Source organism: Bipolaris oryzae, assembly GCF_000523455.1.
Source record: "Bipolaris oryzae ATCC 44560 unplaced genomic scaffold scaffold_62, whole genome shotgun sequence".
Taxonomy (NCBI): domain Eukaryota; kingdom Fungi; phylum Ascomycota; class Dothideomycetes; order Pleosporales; family Pleosporaceae; genus Bipolaris; species Bipolaris oryzae.
The window spans coordinates 1-18,302 of NW_006911338.1; the positions used below are offsets into that span (position 1 = coordinate 1).

The 18,302-nt window shown below is 52.3% G+C and overlaps 8 protein-coding genes across 8 annotated transcripts; 4 read left to right on the forward strand and 4 right to left on the reverse strand.

Annotated features, from left to right (window-relative positions):
• Positions 1 to 32: 32 nt before the first annotated feature.
• Positions 33 to 823, forward strand: COCMIDRAFT_5153 (uncharacterized protein; the record flags this gene model as incomplete). The annotated part of the gene is made up of 2 exons (XM_007689616.1): positions 33 to 64; positions 115 to 823. Coding segments are annotated over 2 exons (741 nt in total), but the record flags the coding sequence as incomplete, so codon positions are not given.
• Positions 824 to 1,819: 996 nt separating this feature from the next.
• Positions 1,820 to 6,190, forward strand: COCMIDRAFT_94911 (uncharacterized protein; the record flags this gene model as incomplete). The annotated part of the gene is made up of 2 exons (XM_007689631.1): positions 1,820 to 2,659; positions 3,080 to 6,190. 2 exons carry the CDS (start codon positions 1,820 to 1,822, stop codon positions 6,188 to 6,190), a joined length of 3,951 nt encoding a protein of 1,316 aa, XP_007687821.1.
• An 880-nt stretch (positions 6,191 to 7,070) lies between these two features.
• COCMIDRAFT_94903 (uncharacterized protein) lies at positions 7,071 to 8,288 on the reverse strand (the record flags this gene model as incomplete). The annotated part of the gene is made up of 1 exon (XM_007689632.1): positions 7,071 to 8,288. One exon carries the CDS (start codon positions 8,286 to 8,288, stop codon positions 7,071 to 7,073), a length of 1,218 nt encoding a protein of 405 aa, XP_007687822.1.
• A 1,174-nt stretch (positions 8,289 to 9,462) lies between these two features.
• COCMIDRAFT_94973 (uncharacterized protein) lies at positions 9,463 to 10,630 on the forward strand (the record flags this gene model as incomplete). The annotated part of the gene is made up of 2 exons (XM_007689633.1): positions 9,463 to 9,580; positions 9,669 to 10,630. The coding sequence occupies 2 exons, from the start codon at positions 9,463 to 9,465 to the stop codon at positions 10,628 to 10,630; spliced, it is 1,080 nt and encodes a 359-aa protein (XP_007687823.1).
• A 450-nt stretch (positions 10,631 to 11,080) lies between these two features.
• Positions 11,081 to 13,653, reverse strand: COCMIDRAFT_95026 (uncharacterized protein; the record flags this gene model as incomplete). Its single annotated transcript, XM_007689634.1, has 3 exons — positions 11,081 to 12,351; positions 12,400 to 12,597; positions 12,657 to 13,653. 3 exons carry the CDS (start codon positions 13,651 to 13,653, stop codon positions 11,081 to 11,083), a joined length of 2,466 nt encoding a protein of 821 aa, XP_007687824.1.
• Positions 13,654 to 14,447: 794 nt separating this feature from the next.
• On the reverse strand, positions 14,448 to 15,520 carry COCMIDRAFT_94910 (uncharacterized protein; the record flags this gene model as incomplete). Its single annotated transcript, XM_007689635.1, has 4 exons — positions 14,448 to 14,812; positions 14,868 to 14,931; positions 15,075 to 15,387; positions 15,483 to 15,520. The coding sequence occupies 4 exons, from the start codon at positions 15,518 to 15,520 to the stop codon at positions 14,448 to 14,450; spliced, it is 780 nt and encodes a 259-aa protein (XP_007687825.1).
• A 634-nt stretch (positions 15,521 to 16,154) lies between these two features.
• COCMIDRAFT_94909 (uncharacterized protein) lies at positions 16,155 to 16,670 on the forward strand (the record flags this gene model as incomplete). Its single annotated transcript, XM_007689636.1, has 4 exons — positions 16,155 to 16,197; positions 16,260 to 16,295; positions 16,428 to 16,543; positions 16,617 to 16,670. 4 exons carry the CDS (start codon positions 16,155 to 16,157, stop codon positions 16,668 to 16,670), a joined length of 249 nt encoding a protein of 82 aa, XP_007687826.1.
• A 678-nt stretch (positions 16,671 to 17,348) lies between these two features.
• COCMIDRAFT_94977 (uncharacterized protein) lies at positions 17,349 to 18,233 on the reverse strand (the record flags this gene model as incomplete). Its single annotated transcript, XM_007689637.1, has 1 exon — positions 17,349 to 18,233. One exon carries the CDS (start codon positions 18,231 to 18,233, stop codon positions 17,349 to 17,351), a length of 885 nt encoding a protein of 294 aa, XP_007687827.1.
• Positions 18,234 to 18,302: the final 69 nt, after the last annotated feature.

The following is an 18,302-nucleotide window of genomic DNA, read 5'->3' on the forward strand; positions in this document are numbered from 1 at the left end:
GCGGCGGTCCTCGCGGCGGTGGTCGTGGAGGCGCGCGTGGTGGAGCCAAGGTTATCGTCGAGCCGTGAGTAGAGTCCCCGTCCAAAGTACAACTCTTGCTAAATCTAGATTCAGCCATCGCCATGCTGGTGTCTTCGTCGCTCGTGGCAAGGAAGATCTCCTCGTCACCAAGAACCTGACCCCCGGAGAGTCCGTCTACGGAGAGAAGCGCATCAGCGTTGGTGCCAGCGCCGCAAAGGACGGCGAGACCGAGGCCAGCAGCACCGAATACCGTGTCTGGAACCCCTTCCGTTCCAAGTTGGCTGCTGGTATCTTGGGTGGTGTCGACAACATCTACATGGGCCCTGGCTCCAAGGTCCTCTACCTTGGTGCTGCTTCCGGCACATCAGTCTCCCACGTTGCCGACATCGTCGGTCCCGAAGGCACTGTCTTCGCCGTCGAATTCTCCCACCGCTCCGGTCGTGATCTGATCAACATGGCCACCCACCGCACCAACGTCATTCCCATTGTCGAGGACGCCAGACACCCATCGAAATACAGGATGCTTTTGGGCATGGTCGACTGCATCTTTGCTGATGTTGCTCAGCCTGATCAAGCACGTATTGTCGGACTCAACGCCGGCATGTTCTTGAAGGTTGGTGGCGGTATCGTCATCTCCATCAAGGCCAACTGTATCGACTCCACAGCCGCCCCCGAGGCTGTGTTCGCACAGGAAGTCGCCAAGCTACGAGAGATGGGCATCAAGCCCAAGGAGCAGCTTACCCTCGAGCCTTTCGAGCGTGACCACGCCATGGTTGTGGGTGTCTACCAGCGTTCGCAATAAATGGGGCTAGGTGCGATGGGCTGACGGCGCTTTTTCTTATTTGAACGATGCATGCAATGTGGTCATATACCTGTACTTTCATGGAACTTGGTGTTTCTCAGGCGTCATGTGGGAAATCTTTTGTTTTGATAAAAGATCTATGGATGCGATTTGGACTGTTCGATTGAACTAGCCTCTGAAAAAATGCACCGTGATGTTTATCGTGGTGCGTCTAGAACATGAGCTTGAGTTGCAGCTTTGGCCTTTGCACAGTCGCTGTCATGATTCAGCAGCATTGAAAAATGTGTTTTCTTCAATTAGCTTTGATATTGGAATTTTCCCAAATAAAATATATGCTCGTTATCTCCGATAAGTCCCAGTGATCCCCGCCACTTTGCTAGTGTGTAATTGCCTCGCACGATTGGACAGCAGTAAGGAAGGGCCGATTGTCCCGCTCAAAGTGGGATACAGTACAACTACATATTGACTACATCCAACATTGAGGGTGTTATCTGTACACGACAAGCAGATCGTACGAGGATTAAATACGGCGTTCATCGTTCTACTATCATGTTCGTCCGATAGCAGGAGGCAATGAAAAGGTTCTTATTAACAATCTGTTGATTCATTGAACGATATGATATCAAAGCAACAGCCTTCCAGATATATCTGCACAATTGTTATTTGATTTATGTAGTGAAAGGGCATACAGTGTGGGGTTTTATAATATTCCTATATACCAAGAGGGCTAGGATATACGCGACGAGAACGCGAGAAAATTCCCGCATCCTGGAAAGACCTCGGAGTTATGAGAATAGGTAATATTGGAAAGCAGAAACAGTGGCCGAACGATAACAGGCGTTTTTGCCTCCGTATCGAGATGCCGCGACATTAAACAATGTGTTGAGGCGTGACGTCAGATCAACGTACTGGCAGAAACAATGGAAGCATCAAAACCGCAGTCAGAGATGCGGACAAGGTCTTTACCTAAACACAACATAATCTCCACACTTCAAAATGGCGTCTCCTCAAGCACCGGTAGCACCCTTGTACAAGAACATTATCATTTCTGGTGGGGCTCGAGGCATTGGCCGAGCATTGACCAGGATGATGCTTGAGGCTGGTCACCACGCCTACGTCTTCGACATTGACGAGGAAGAACTCGACCATACGTGCAAAGTCCACCTCCAGCAGTACTACGCGGACGGTAGACTAGGATATGCCATCTGCGACCTTCGGAACGTGAATGAGATTCGAGCCAAAGTCAAGGAGGCCGCCAGCTTCTTTAACGATCGAATCGATGTTCTCATAAATAATGGTGGAATTGCTAGTCCTCAATGGAAGGACGGCAAGACGATGGAAGACCCCTCAACGATTGATGAGTGGCAGGCGTACATCGACACCAATCTTACTGCTCCATTTGCCATGAGTCAAGCATGTGTTCCTTACATGAAGGCACGAGCCTCTGATGTTGAAGAGGGAGCACACATGCAGAACGCAAACAACTCCAGCCCTGCAGGACCGTGTATCATACACATTGGCTCGTTCCGCGCACACCAATCGGACCCCAACCAGGAGGGATATGCATCAAGCAAGTCTGGTCTGATTGGATTGATGCACTCAATGGCAATCAGTCTGGGGCATCTAGGTATCAGGGTTAATCTCATCGCGCCCGGTCGCATCAAGGTGGCACATGAGAGCAAAGAGGGTGACGAGAAGGGGACAGATTGGGCCAGCCAGATCAGCGAGAAGGATATCTCAGATCATCCAACGAACAGAGCTGGTAGACCGAAGGATATCGCTGATGCTGTGCTGTATCTGATTGAGGCAGGCTTCGTGACTGGTCAGGACATCACGGTTGACGGGGGAGCACTCAGGAAGAAGGCGTGAGGATCTAGAAAAAGGACATGACTAGAGTATGAACGAAGGATATTGATAATCAGCTAGTTCTAAATTACAATTAAAGACGATACCCAGATCATGGATATATCGCGGCATGGCGGGATGGTAGTGCCGACAGGGATCGGATCGCGGAACAGGACCGCTTGATCTTGCTCGCACGGACCCATGGATGGCCAAAAAAGTGACGCGGGCGAAGTTCTGCAATGACTTTGCGCACGCATTTTTGAATCAGCTTCCAACATCTTCATATTGGCTTCCAGATTAAGCGCCGCCGGTCGTGTTACGGCCGCCACGATCCATGTCCGTTTCTTGAAATCATACAGCCGACCCCGGGCGGAATTTCGATTCCAGCCTCTTCTCGTACCGCCCTCTAAGCCACTCGAACCCGTCGATGCAAAAGACAGACCACTCGCGGATAGTAGCAGCCTGAGGAAAGATTCGAGAATCATGTCCTGCAGTGTTGAAATCATCACCACGCCGACGGCCGATAGCCCAGGTACTACACTCGTGCTACGCACGGCAACCAAGCACTATGTCTTTGGCAGCATGGCAGAGGGCACGCAGCGTGCAATGGTGCAACAGGGAACACGCCTGTTGAAGGCACAGGATTTCTTCCTCACTGGCAGGGCTGAATGGAAGAATATGGGCGGGCTCATCGGCATGATGCTCACACTGGCCGACGCGAGCACAAGCTCCTACACCACTTCTATGGAAACCTTCCGGCTGGCCCAGGAGCGAGGCAAGAAGGCTGAAGCGCCGCCGAAGCCGCATTTTGACGTATATGGTCCCCCCAACCTGAAGCACGCGTTGGGCACATGCCGGAGGTTCATCTTTCGGAAAGGCATACCCATTACTGCCACCGAGTACACAAACCAGTCACCGGCCAAGGACGAGAATGGCGTCATACTCCCCACATGGCAAGACTCTAACATCAATGTCTGGGCCATTTCAGTCTCTCCAGCTGGTTCCCAAATAGATTCACAAGCAGAAGCTGAATTAGAGGAACGGCGACGACACTTTGACACGCATCTGAACACGTTTGAGGACTTCCAGGCCTCAGAAAACGAAACTCCAGAAGCTCGCGAGGTCAGATACGATAACATACGGACCGCAACCATCAAGTTCATGTTTGATTCCAACTGGAGCTTCGACACCCTTGTCGAGCAACACATCTCGAAAGTGAAAATGCCAGCCGCTATGTTTGTTCGCAACCCGGAAACCCACAGCTATGAACCTTACAACGGGCCAAAGCCAGGAGGGTCAGAGCCTCTGCCCGATATAACCGTGTGGACACGGACACCTTGGCCTGGCGCCCAGATTCTGGCTCTCCCGCCGACCAAGCCTGCTTCAGAGTGCGTGTCGTACATTGTGCGAGCGCACCCTACCCGCGGACAGTTCGATGTTGCGCGTGCGAAAGAGCTGGGCATCACCCCAGGGCCAAAATTTGGCCAGCTTTCCAAAGGCATATCAGTCCAGAATGCTAATGGAGAGTGGGTCACACCGGAACAAGTCATGGGTGCGGATAGGCCTGGTCAAGGAACTGCTATTCTTGATGTTCCCTCGGTCGATTATGTTGAAAGTATTGTTCAACGAGAGGAGCTCAACTCGCCAGAAGTCATGAAAGGTATCGGAGCTATCGTCTGGATTCTTGGCCCGGGCGTGGCAGGCCACCCAGCTCTAACAGAGTTCATGGAGAGATTGAGTGACGTTAAACATATCATATCGTCTATAGATACTGCACCTAATCGTATGACTAATGACTCGGTTGCCACCCAAGCCACGCGTCTTGGACAAGTAGATCCTGCCAGATACTCCACGCCCGTGTTTGACAGTACCAGCGTCCCTCAGAAGAGTATTTACAGAGCCAACCAGTCGGCGTCATCTGAGCTGCCAAAGCGTACCATGGCTGCTGACCGAGGGTTGACCTTTGCACTTATGCCAAAATTTGCCATGAAGAAAGAGTCGATCTCGGCGCCTTTTGACGACGAAGCGGCAAGACGAGACACGGCAACCGAGGTACTTGAGTTGGCCCAGGATGCTCAGATAGCATTGCAACAAAATCGCAATAACATGAACGAATGGAGACAGCTCCTGGCCCGTCCAGATACAGAAGTTATTACGCTCGGTACGGGCTCGGCCTTACCATCAAAGTACCGCAATGTTTCTGCGACTTTGGTTCGGGTTCCCGGCATTGGCAATTACTTGTTTGACTGCGGCGAGAACACGCTCGGACAGCTTGCGAGAGTTTTTCCACATGAGGAACTCATCGGTGTTCTCAAGAATCTGAGGGTGATCTGGATCAGCCACTTGCACGCTGACCATCATCTGGGGACAGCTGCCGTGATCCGGGCCTGGTACCAAGTGGTACACAACAGTGTGCCAAACCTGCAACCGCTTGGCGACACTGTGGGAGACATTGATATCAGAGCGTATGGTTTATCTGTCATTTCACATAATGGCATGCTCCAGTGGCTACATGAGTATTCTGCGATTGAAGATATCGGATACAGTCGCATTCTGCCGTTGCAAATCACTCCCAACGAATATGCCACTTCTTCCCGACTCTCGATTATGAACACGTTCGGAAAGGAGAGACCAGAAAACCCAGAAGTGCCCAAATCAGTGTATAAGAAGTTCTTTGGGTTCGAGGATATTCAGAGTGCGAATGTAGTGCATTGCCATGGCTCCATGGCCGTCTCAATCACCTTTCCTCCCTCACCCTCAGATCCCAAAGGAGTTAAGCCGCTCAAAGTCAGCTACTCAGGCGACTGCAGACCAAGCTGGCACTTTTCAAAAGTCGGCACAGACACCACTGTGCTCATCCACGAAGCTACGTTCGACGACGCGCTCTTGGGCGATGCCAAAGCAAAGAAGCACTCTACCACATCCGAAGCCCTGGGCATCGGCGCAAAAATGAATGCAAAGGCAGTTGTCCTCACCCACTTCAGCCAGCGCTACCAAAAGATCCCCGTCTTGGAAACAGTCACAGACGGCGAGCAAGAAGATCCCCTCCTTGACCCGTCAAAAACTGCAGAAGACCCCACCGACAACAACGACGAAGTCGATCCTACCCTCGACAACGCAGACAACATGGACATCCATCCTACAACCATCGCCCAACCCCCGCGCGACGTCGCAAAACCCACCCCAACCCTCCAGCACCAATCCTCGTCACTCGCCAAAATGGAGCAAGTAGTCAAGATCCGCAATAAAGACCTCAAAGTCGCCATTGCGTTCGACTACATGCGCGTGCGCATCGGTGATATCTGCGAGTTGCAGCATTTCAATGATGCGTTGAATACGCTGTTGCTCAAAGAAGCGGAGGCAGATGGTGAGACTGTGGACGGGGAGGCGAGTGAGGGCAAGGGAAGTGGCAAGAGGGCGAGTGAGAGTGATGGCGAGGGGGGGAACAGGAATAAGAAGAAGGCTAAGACGAAGCAGGAGAAGAGGAAGGAGAAGAAGGAGAAGAGTGTGAGGAATAATTAGGGGGAGTTCCCCTTGTGATGATAGAACATAGAATTTTCATGATACGATGATTGAATAATATACTCTTCTCTTCTCTCTCTCTCTCTCTCTCTCTCGTCGAAATGAGATTTGTACCTCGAGTATCTCACGATTTTTTTCCTTTACCTCCTATAATACCCCGGTCCCCTCATCATCATCTTCTGTTTCTTCTTCTTGACCTGCAAGCAAAGACAAAGCCCGCTGTCTTTAAGCCCTCTAACAAGGGCGCTGCGAGGTGCACCTCTTATACCTCACCCGCCCAGCAAAAGCCACGCAACCCTCTTCTCCTACCTCCCTTCAACCCAGCTCATCCTCGATCCCCCTCGATACACCCCCCAAATCACAGACGTCAACACTTCTTCTCTTCGTAACATCGTACCATGCCAAGTGTGTCACCGCCACGCTGGAACCCACAAAAAAAGAAAAATGGGGATGGATGGGGGGAGGCGAATACAATTAAAGTTGGTGACTGACAACTTCTTGTTGACTGGGGGAGACCAGGATCAGGGGGTGGTAGGTCCCTTTTGCGCGTTGAACAGTCGGAGCAATAGTTAGCCCGACGGATGATAGGATGGCCGGTGAGTTTGTGTGTGTGTGACGGGAGCTTGGCGGGTAGGTAGTGGGGCTCAGTTTTACACTGCATAAGCAGGGTCAGGGTTACCTTATGTAAGTAGGTGCGAGGCCGTGTGTTTGACATGTAGGGTTTGGCTAGCTTTGCGGGCGGGTGTTTCCGGGGCCACCCATGATGCTACCATCGTGGCTGATATAAGCATACGGTGCTTAAACGGGAGAAATAAACGCGGTTTTTGGAGAAAGGCTGGGTATAAGTACACACACACACTATCTCATGTGTGTGAGAAATTCAAAGTTCGGAGAGCAGTCGCGCAGAAAGCGTCCTCAGATCCACCGTCATGCGGAAGCTCTTGAGAAACTCCCTCATTGCACTTGGCAACTTGGGGCGCTCCCACGCTTTCATCACCGCAATGATGTATGCCTCGTCGGCATCGCGGTTGCGGTTCATGTAGAAAAGCGTGTTGCCGAGTGGAAACCACATGGCACTTAGTCCTGTGACGCCGAATTTTTCTTGCATGAAGTAGTCGACTGAGCGGGTGATCATGCGGGCAAAAGGGCGGGGGTGCGGACGGTCCGGGTGTGAGAGGGAGTAGTCGGTTGCAGGGTCGATGCCTGAGGCGATGTCGAGGGAGGAGTAGAGGAAGAGGCAGATGAGCCAGTAGCGGACAGTGAGGCAGGCGATGTCGATGTTTGGGAAGGAGATTGTGGTATATAGATCTACAAAAGTAGGGGTGTATATGGAGTCTGGGTCTGCTGATTTCCAATTTTCAAGTTCGGAATGCATGGTCCAGCATTTGGAGAGGGTTTGGAGTCTGAGTTTTTCTTTCTCAATGGTGTTTAGGGTTGTGAATTGGAGTCTGTCAACAGACCAGAGGAGCTCTGGTATGCCGCACATGATGTCCATAAGCGCATCTTCGTACGATTTTGTTCTTCCTTTCCAAGGTAGCGTCTTCCAGTCCGGTGCATCGAAGATGGTCGGCTTCCTGGCTCGTACTGCGGGTCCCAGGAGTCGATATCTGGCAGTGGTGAAGAACATGTGGGCTGCATCATCTACAGAGAACGCTTCGGGCCCCCGGCTGATGATCATGGCTAGTTCACCTTCTGCATGGCTGAGCCAGCTCTTAGCTTGGTTAGACGAGTCAGGCTCAGCGCCATATAGCATGTCAAAAAGGCCCATGATGCGAGGCACAATGAGCAGTGATTTGCTGTTTGCTCTAGCAGGATTCCGCAACGCCATTGCCGTTTCCTTGAGCGCCTTGCCGTATAGCGTCCTGCCGTGCCGGGTGAGGCTTTCATTCCCTGTGGTAATCCCCAGTTGCGTCATGCCGACGGCCAGGGTCGCCATCTGCAGTGCCTCATCACGTGTACTAAGTAAAGGAAGCAAATTAAACAGTTCCCTTGCGTCGACATTGGTGTTACGTATTGTGCCTGCAGGGCTATACATTTCCAGAAACGCAGCAACGGTCCTCTCGCTGTAGGCTGCTTTGGCAAGGCCCTGGGGGAGCATCAAGTTCACAGGAGTGGGGCGTTCATCGCATCGTTGTACAGCAAAGGTGGACTTTGAATGATGCACCATCTGGTAGTCTTGCAGATCTGGCTGGGTTGGCGATGTCCTGACGGTCGCACATTTGTCTGTTTTGAGTGCGGCAGCCCGACTTAGCGCGCCTTGCTGGTAGATGAAGATGCGATCAGAGTCGTAACCTCCACATTTTATCCCACGTCCCTTACACTGGCCGCATTCAGGCTGGACTAGGTCGCACTAGAGGAATATCATCAGCCACAGGGTCCTGACTATCACTCTCTCGTGAGAACTTTGCCTTCGACTTACACCTTTTTTCCTCTTCCTACAATCAACACATCCCTTGGAGCGCCCCGGAACCCCCACCATGGCGGTCTGTGTGTGGAGAAAGAAGAGGCGCGTATACGCCTAACTACCTACTTAGTCAACAAACAGGTTAACGCGCAAGGCCAGCGCAGAATGTTCCCTTTGCAGAATCGGATGGCATGCTTCCTTTAATCGCCAGCAAGGGTACATTGGTTGAATTAGGTTGACAGCTAAGCAGCTCACCCATTGGTGTGGACATGTCTATGACGATGCTGAGAAGCCGCAAGGCCCGAATAAGGTACCTTAGTCATAAGGCGCCCCGCTTTATCAGCTTTCCCGTCCAATCACACGCATTTACTCTTATCCTCTTCTGGTTCAATCTGCGCAACCAATCAAAGTGCTCGAAAAGGACTGCCAAGATCTCCGCCCCACCGTTGTAGGGACCCGTTACCCTGCAGTCCGCTTGTGGGTCGTGTGAATATATACTCCGACGATCGTTGTAAAACACCTCTGATCGGGCGCCAGTGCTGTCGCAGAATCAACTCTTTGCGGCTGTAATGAGCCCACCGCTTCTAAGGCAGTGCACAAAGCGTTATACGTGCTGCGGCCACGGGTCCCTTGGCACTCTTTTTTTTGAGGGCTACCCACGCAATCGTCTCGAAAAGGGGGCATCATGACGTTGATCTCGAAACAGTTGTGTAGGATATAACATGGAGTGGGCCATCGCACGAGAAAGGGAAATTAAAGAGTTTACTTACATACCAAGCAACTCCCTTGCCACTACAATAAGAAGCTTCTTCCTCTCCATCTTCATCACTTTCTTCCCTCTGTTGTTTGTGCAAATACGTATATCGACATGGTCGCTAAACCACCTTCCTCGAGCGCATTTGCTCGCAAAGTCGCGAATCCACTTGGTTTCACAAAGACGTACAACTTCTGGTTGTACTTTGTATTCGGGGGTGCGCTCCTTGGTTGTAAGTAACTCATTCCTCCTTTTCCCCCATCACTGAATCTGCCTTGTGAGGCTTTTTTTTTAAATAAATCCTAACACATGTGCCGCAGTCTCACTAGCACGCCTGCAATACCTTGGCTTCTCGAGCAAGTTTTGTCCCGCCGCCGGGCCGAGTTCGACGGGAAATAGCGCCGCGCCAGGAGAATGCTACTACTACCTCAACTTCAACCGGTTCAAAGTGGGGATTCTGCTACATCTTGGCGGCGTCCTGCCCGCAGGCATGATTGCCGTAATGCAATTCACGCCGGTTATCCGACACCGCTGGCTCACTCTTCACCGAATTGGCGGATACGCTTCGCTGCTGCTGTACCTGATCAGTCTCGTTGGCGCCCTGATGATTATCCGCCATGCATTTGGCGGCGGTCTTGATGTCCAGAGCTCGCTCGGTGCGCTCGGTTTTACTACCTTGGGCTGCTTCATTATCAGCTACATCAATGTGAAGAAGTTGCAGATTGAGCAGCACCGCGCATGGATGCTACGAGGCTGGTTCTATGCTGGCTGCATCATCACGACTCGCATCATCATGATTATCTCGGCACAGATTATCAAGAACAGCGGGTACTACACTGTGTGGCCCTGTGTCAAGATTGCGGCTACCATCGAAGATGATATCGATCTTGTTACGTCGTACCCCGCATGCTCTGCCTTTGCCAACGGCTCAAACCCAGACGCCGTGTCTGCTGTGGCTGCAACTATTGGATCTGGAGATAGGGCAAACACTGGTGCCGCGCTCAACATTGCATTCGGTATGGCAGTCTGGGTTGCGTTTGCACTACATGCTATCGGTGTCGAGATCTATCTTCACCTTACACCGCGTGAGGCCCAGCGCCTGCGCCAAGTCAGCTACCAGAAGCAGCTCGAAGCCGGTATGCGCAACCCTGGTTCCGCAGGCCTCACATCAGACCGCCTGGGTGATGCGGAAAGGTGGACGCCCGATGCATCAAGAAAAGATAGTACGAGTCCATTGACACCCGGGACTCCAGAGCCTAATCCTAGGGTAGAGCGCAAATGAGGAGAGAGAACCAGACTGAGTGGGGTGGGTTTGTGAAATGACACTAAAGGTATAGAATGCTTGGAACAATTCCTTTTTCTTTATGTTGCAGTTTCATTAATCGCTATCTTTAGAAACTTAGAGATTGAACTTAGCCAGTCTAGCTTTGCATCCAGAAACTTTTATGATTTTTCATTGGTACGATCTGTGCATTTACTTTGACAGTTGCACCATCGAATAACAAACTGCTAAAACCGTCTCTTTGTGTTCACGTGGTAAAAATTTACTAAGTATGGAACACCATTTTTGAAAACTAGCATTTAGAGAAAACCACAAAAACAGGGATTCGCCAATTGGCAACTCAGCTGACAGCCAATCCAACCAGTCATAATCTTGGGAAAGGTCATACGAGGGAGAATAGATAGTGTCATTCGTATATATTTACAGGGTACACACACTTTATACAATCCATTAGCCCAAGAACCCACGTGAAGCATTACGAGCCCGCTCGGCCGTAAACACCTCTAGTCGCACGCCACACAGTATGACTTGCATGCGTCGCACATCACCGTCTGCATCGGGAGCAAGAGGCTCGACACGGATGCGCCAGTGTGCGCGTTTGAGTGTCCATTCCACCTCTAAATCCTGCTCGTCGGCTCGGAGATACGAAGATTCAGAATCTGATTTATCACCGCCCCACAGCCATGCTCCGTTGGAGTTTGCCCGTCGGATACCAAGGCGGCCAGTATTACCATCCACGCCAAGCTCTGCGGGTGCACCGTCGATCTCCAGAGCACAGTCAGTCTCGAGGCGCACGCGAACGCGGCGATCGCTCACGCCAGAATTGGCCGGGCTAACTGGTTGTGCCGCAACACCCCCGCCAGACTGCAGGTGCATGAGCCCCAGAGGTTGCGTGGCTGGCAGGCCCATTTTTGAAGCCACAACGGAGAACAGGGACGTAACACGTGCAAGTGTCGAGTTGTGGAACGTGGCTCGAAAGTCGACTTCCAGTGGACCCGTCCGTGAAGCCATGGGGGCCGACCATGGCAAAAACAACAATGTCGACTCCGTTGAGGAAATCTCAAGAACCAAGATATTACTATTTGCATGGTCATCCGTATATGGACGCGCGTATGACACGTAGCCTGCTCGCGTGACAGCACTGCTACTTGCGTTTGACGGTGCAGGACTCTCGACTTTGCCAATAGGCTGTGAGCCTGGAGACGCACTGATTGACTGGCCACCATGGACCGATCCAGAATCCGAGTCGCCCGATGCTGTTTTATCAGGGATAAAGGAGACGCCCGACGGGCGAATGTCTTCGAGCCGCACCAGAATTTCGGACTGCTGGCGCCGCACATTGAACGAAATTTCACATGGTATCAGCTTTTGCTCAAGCCCTTTGAGATGGAAGTAACGTGCGTCTCTGAGGAGCTTGGATCGGTGTTCACTGTTTCGAATCTCGACATTGTATCCTTGTAGTATCTGTATCAACTCGTTAAAAGTCTCTCCGTTCCTATTCGGCACTGAGGGTGGCTTGATGGATGGCGGACGGAGTAGCGCATCATGATCCAGTCCAGGAAATGCTTCTGTGGGTGTCAAGAAGAAATGCGCGAATCCAAGCGAGAAGAAATTAGGACTGTCGCCTGGAGCAGAGAAGAGATCACGCGGTATCTGAAAAGGAGTTCCTCCTATGCGGACAAATATATCGGTGCCAAAGAGCTGTTTAGTAAGTCGCGGTACTACTACAGTCAGCTCTGAGCCTTTGTGTTTCTCATAGACGAGCTTACATGAGTAGAACTGCGCATCGGCATACAACTTGACAAAATGCTCGCCGTCTTTTGGAGTGATATGGTAGCCCTGCAGATGTAGAGCAATGTCACGGAATGTCTCTGGATCACGGTCGATATACAAGGTCCTCACGTCACCAGCGCGACCCCCATTATCGTGTAGTTGCTGGCCGAAAAAATGGGAAAAGTATGAAGGTGCTCTAGTAGTCTTAGCTGACAGGCCTTGGCTGCTTCTTTCAGTTTTGGCGCATGCTTACCATCCGACGAGAGCGAGGCTCCAGACAATCTGAATAGCTCCGAGCCGATCTGTATGGGAAACACCTTGCCTGCGGGCAACATGTCTATTCCGGAGGGCGCGTCTTGTATTTTCCTCGGTGTTGAAACGTCAATGACCCTGCCTTGCGGTCCTGTGCCCTTGCTCTGCTCCTTGCGCCGCTCAACTTGTGTGTTTTCTCGTGGCGCCAGTTGCGATGCAGTTTCGTTGGGCACGGGAAGGGCTGTGCTACGCGTTGTCGTTGTTGTCGCCGTCGCCGGATGTGTGTCGACTGGTGCCTGTATAACAGGCGACGTAGCCGACGCATCTGATGACTGGCGAGACTTGTTTATGCGCTTCGAGGGGTTCTCTATTGCTGCACCGCCAGTCTGCGACACGGCTGAAGATGGCTCGGAATCGAGCTTGCGCTTCATGCCTGTCTGTACTACCGGTCTCTGTTGTTGTTGTTGTTGCTGTTGCTGTTGTTGTTGCTGCTGCTGCGATCGAGGAGGCGGGGGCGGCGGAGACAATGGAATCTGGGTTTGCGTAGCATTTGGTGGAGACGACGCGCTTGGGGGTTGTTGCTGGAAAGGCGCATATGCAGAGTCACTATTAGTGACGGGGAGCGGGATACTGAAGTCGTTGGCCGAATTTGCTTGACCTTGGAACTCCTGGACCAGCTCGCCCTGGGGTTCATACTGATTGGTAAAGTCGGTGAAGTCGAGCGAGTTTGTCCAGTCCCATGCTGCAGGCGCCTGAGAACCAAAGTTGAAGCCACCAAACTGGCCCTGCGCTACCTGATGTTGCTGCGCAACATAGTCGCGATAGGCTGTCGAGGCGTCATAGACCGGGGCTTGGCTTGCAGTCTCGGCTGTACTTGTGTCCTGGTCCGCGTTGTAGCTGTTATACGACTGTTGTGGATACTGCTGCGATGCTCCACCTGCTTGGTCAGAAGTTTGAAATACAAAGTCCCGAGAGGTTGCGCGCGACCGGTCAGACATTGGCTGACCACACCCAGGCAATCGCCTCGTACGTAGTGTCGGACCACAGGTAGCCTAGGTGCTGGAACCAAGTCGAGGCGCTGGAAAACCGGGGGTCTGGAGTTGCTGAGGGAGAGCTGAGTAAGGTCTTGGTGATGAGCAGCTCGCGGAGACAGTACTGGATTCGGACTGGCGTTGGAACGGGCGTTGATTTCGACGACGGCCGGCCGAGGGATTCGAGCGAACGCTGGAGGGAGAGCAATACGATCCACGAGCATAGAGCAACGTCGCGGATATATAACAGCGCTGTTGCGCGCCAGCAAGGCGTCTCAGCCATCTGCGCGTAATCATTACCTTGCTCTTCGGCCTGCCCGCCAGCCGCTCGCGCGAGTCAACGTCGCCGCACATCACTGACTTTTGCCCGCGCGGCTCAAACTCGCCCCCAATCTCTATCTTCATCATGCAGTGATGTGAGGCTAAAGCTGACTGGCCTCTATATCGCAGGTGATACGGACGGTTGGCGGAAGGGGTTGCACGTGCTGACGTGAGATTCTGCTGTGTTACCTCCAAGTGTGACCTCCAAGTGTGACCTCCAAGTGTGACCTCACTTTCACATCGGGTGTGTTTAACGACAAAGCTGCAACTCAAAACCTCTCAAAGCGTGACCATGTATGCCCTATCCGTAGCCGATGTAATCACGCCACGGCGTAAATGATTATATGCAAGGCAGGCGACTATAGAAGAAACCATGCATCTGCAGATCAAATGGTAGCCGAGACCCATCCCGCCTCTCTTGCCATACGGCTTCAACTCTATTAAAACTTGGCATCGCTAAACGGCACATATTTCTCCTGGCTCGCCTCTTCGACCTTCTTGGCCGCTCTCTTGTATGAATCCGTCTGCTGTAACCTCCTCATGTACTTATACAGAGTGGGGTAGTTTGTATCACTTAAAGGCACTCGCTGGCAAGCTCCCTCGAGTGCAAAGTGGATCATGATATCCGCTGCGGTAAGGCTGGAACCACAGAAAAATTCTCCCTTCGAGGGAGACTTGATGAGATAATCCTCCAAGAAATCGAAGTGTGTCTTCAACTCCGGGTCTACAAAGGAGCCATCGACTTTGGCGGCGACGCCACCAGTGATGGGCTTGAGGAAGAAGGGAACGGGAGCGTTCTTAATGCCTACATAGTGTCAGCAGAATGACGTGGGAGAGACATGTTTTCGACGGAGACTTACTGCCACTGATGATAGCAGCAATCAGGACTGTGAACAGACTTCCTTCGGTGAAGTCCATGAGGAACTACGTGGTGGTCAGTGATCATGCTTTTACAGGTCACGTGAAAGAGTTGCAGTAGAAGAGGCAAAGGCACCCGGATACACCAACCCCTCTAACCCTCTCTTCCACAACAAGATACCAAGAAAATCTGGCGGCAAGTAACGCACCTTGTACCTCATCCATTCTTCTGTCTCTGCGCCAAGCACGCCCTCCTGGCCCTCGGGGTACCTCGTAGGAACCAACTGCTTTCCAAAATGGTCGCAGATATACTCCATGATGGTCTCGCTCTCGGCAATAACGATATCCTTTTCCGAATTTGCCGGCCTGATGGTAATCACTGGAGATTTTCCCAGGGGGTGGACGGCCTTTAGGTCAGGACCTGCGCGCCTGTTGGCATTGCGCTTGTAGACCTTGATCTCGTATTCGAGATTGAGCTCCTCGAGCAGCCACACGATGCGCTGACCGCGCGATTTGTTCAGCCTGTTGTGCAATTAGACGGAAACTCTTTAAATCACATGATGCGTTGTGTTTGGCAACATGGAAGGGAATTGCGCTGGGACGTGTTCTCTACGCACCAATGAACTGTGATGGTTGCGCCTTGTTGGTTCGACATAGCTGCGATTACGATGTGTGAGGAGGATATGGGGTTGAAATTATTAGGGTCTTAGGGAAGGCAGGCCGAGACCTTGGGCGGAGGCTGTGGACTTTTATACGGTTGGTCGTATATTATCACCGAGGCTTGTCCACAAGCTCGATGTGGTTTCGTCACAAGCTTCGGCGCTCAGCCCACCAAGGGTAGACTCCCCGCCCGAGAAGCCTCGTCTGGATCGGATCTTGTATGTTCCGACGATGCGATGGAAATTATAGTTTTGTACGAGTACATGCTTTTTGAAGTATCTCATGGGCACAGAAACATGCAACTGACAAAACTTGGAGCTGTGACGACGGAGTCACTCAGAGCGTGCTGCACAGCTTCATCTTCATAGCTATAGCAACGATATGAGCAACATAAAATACACAATACAATAGATCGCACTATGTGATCTAGCCTAGCTACTATGTAATACCAAATTGCAATTACCATTGTTAAATCTCCAGCCGACTAATCCTCTCTCGCCAGAGACGATCCAAAAACGCCAAGACATCACGGCCCTCGCCGCACCCGCCGACCTCATCGCAAGCGCACCTCTCCAAACCACCAACCTCACCCACCGCGCCCCTCTCCACACCGCGCAAACACCACAACCATGCAGCCTACACTCCGCCGGATGGCCGGCCACAATCACGGCAGTACGCATATACCCCCAAAAACCGCCTGTGAAAGACGCAATTGGACTAACAACCACACCCAGTGATCCACGCGGATCCCGCCATCATCAAATGGGCCAGTACGTTCCGCCCCCTTCCAATCCTCCCGCGCACTCCTTACCCCCTTCAACAAAGCCTCAGAAGACAGTTACCCGGCTTAGCTACCCCCAATGGGGCGGGCTCAATCGCAGTTAACTAACACAGTGACCTAGCCATGACCACGAACCGCCACAAGTACTTCCGCTGGACACGACGAACAGCCTGGATCACATTCGCATACGTCGCCTTGGTGCCGGGTTTGCTGGGCGCTGCTGGATACTGGGCTGAGGTGAGTTTGAAGATGCCATGCATGGCATGGAATGCGGAAATAGAAAAGAAAAGGAAGCTGATGATTTGAATAGGGAAGGTGGGAGATGCGTGGTAAGAGACGGGGTGATACGATTTCTGAGTTTTAAATGGGGGGGAAAGAGGAGATGTGGAGAGGAAGGGAGGAATCAGATCGCATTGACGATAGAGAGGTGTGGTGTGTATATTGAATGCGAAAGAAGTACTCGAGGAAGTTATTGAGGGATTTTCATGGGGTTATGGTGTCTTTTTGATCAAGTTTTGTGGTTGTACTAACTGGCTCTTGCATAGAGTGCGTTTAGGAAAAGAAGAGGTGTGACCGCAATACGGTATTGCCGGGCGTCTATGAACGATGCAGTGCTAAAACACTAATAGAGACAGTCAGGCCCATTGTTCGTCAGTCTCTCATGTTCTTACCAACGAGACCGAATGCAAAGACCACCAGTATCTTCCAAAGCCATAGGAGTAGTCAGCTATCCCGCCATCACCACCTTGCCTGGAAACTTCTACACTGTCACATTGATTTCAAGGATCTACTCACTAAGTAGGTTTTATAATATGAAATCCATCTATAAAAACGAGTGTGAGTTTTCTATCGCTATCGCTAGCAGAGTTCTAGGTAACAAAAATCCAAAACAACAGTCTGTATATGACGAACGAAATCCCCTGATCTATATCCATTCCTCCCCTCTAACCGACGTCTATACTACCGCTGCTGTTGCTGTCGCCACCACCACCTCTTCCTCTTTCTTCGTCGCTCCACCAAGTGCTCACTCGATCACTGGACCTTAGTACGCACTGGAAGCAGCAGGATACCCCGACTGCGTGCCCGACGGATACGCCGACACACTAGGCGAAGGCCCAGTCTCCGCCTTATACGGGATACCGCACCTCTTCGCACAACTCTCCACAATCTCGGTAAAATCGCTCGTCAGCGTTGGCCTCAGCCCCGCAATCTGCTGCGGGGTCAAAAACTCAGAGTATCCCGCGCTTGCCTCGAGCACCTCGTCGGGGGTTGCAGAAAAGAAGCCCCGGGCAGCCTCGACACGGCCCGGGTCGGCGTTGTCGAAGCCGGCGACGAAGACGGCGGGTTCGCATTCTGGGTTGAATTGCCAGTGCACTAGGCCTTTGGGGAAGAGCATGCCGGTGTAGTTGGAGAGCGTGGTTTCGATTTGCGTGTATGGGCCTATGACGGGGGGAGCACCGCCGACGACATGTCCGAAGCCCGAGTCGTTTTCTAGCAGGATGGCGCCGAGGAGCTTGCCTTGGACGACGGTGAGGAATTCGTTGGAGCGCGGGTGCCAGTGCGGGGTGTTGAGGCCGCAGGGGTTGACGAAGCCGACGGCGGCGGCGAGGCCCGTGGAGGCGAGGGCGGGGAAGTTGTTCACGGTGGAGAGGAAGATGGAGCCGCCGGTTGGGGGGGTCACCGTGTTGTTGATGAATTGGAAGGTGTCGTTTGCGGCATTGGGGGCGTTCGGGAAGAGGATGGCTTCGCGGGCGGTTTCGGATTGGGCGAGGAGGAGCGCGTTGCGTTGGGTCGTGAGTTGTTCAGCGGTGAGGGCGTTGACGGTGTTGGGGTTGATGAGGCGCTTGGTGACGGGCTGGGGGGCTTCTCCTACCGGAGAGGCGGTCGCGGCTGCCACCAGGAGAGAGAGGATGGGGAGGGTGAGCATGTTGTGTTGATGTTGGGATGAGAGATTGTTGTAGTGATTGGTAGAGAGGTGAAGAGCGTGGTGGGATAT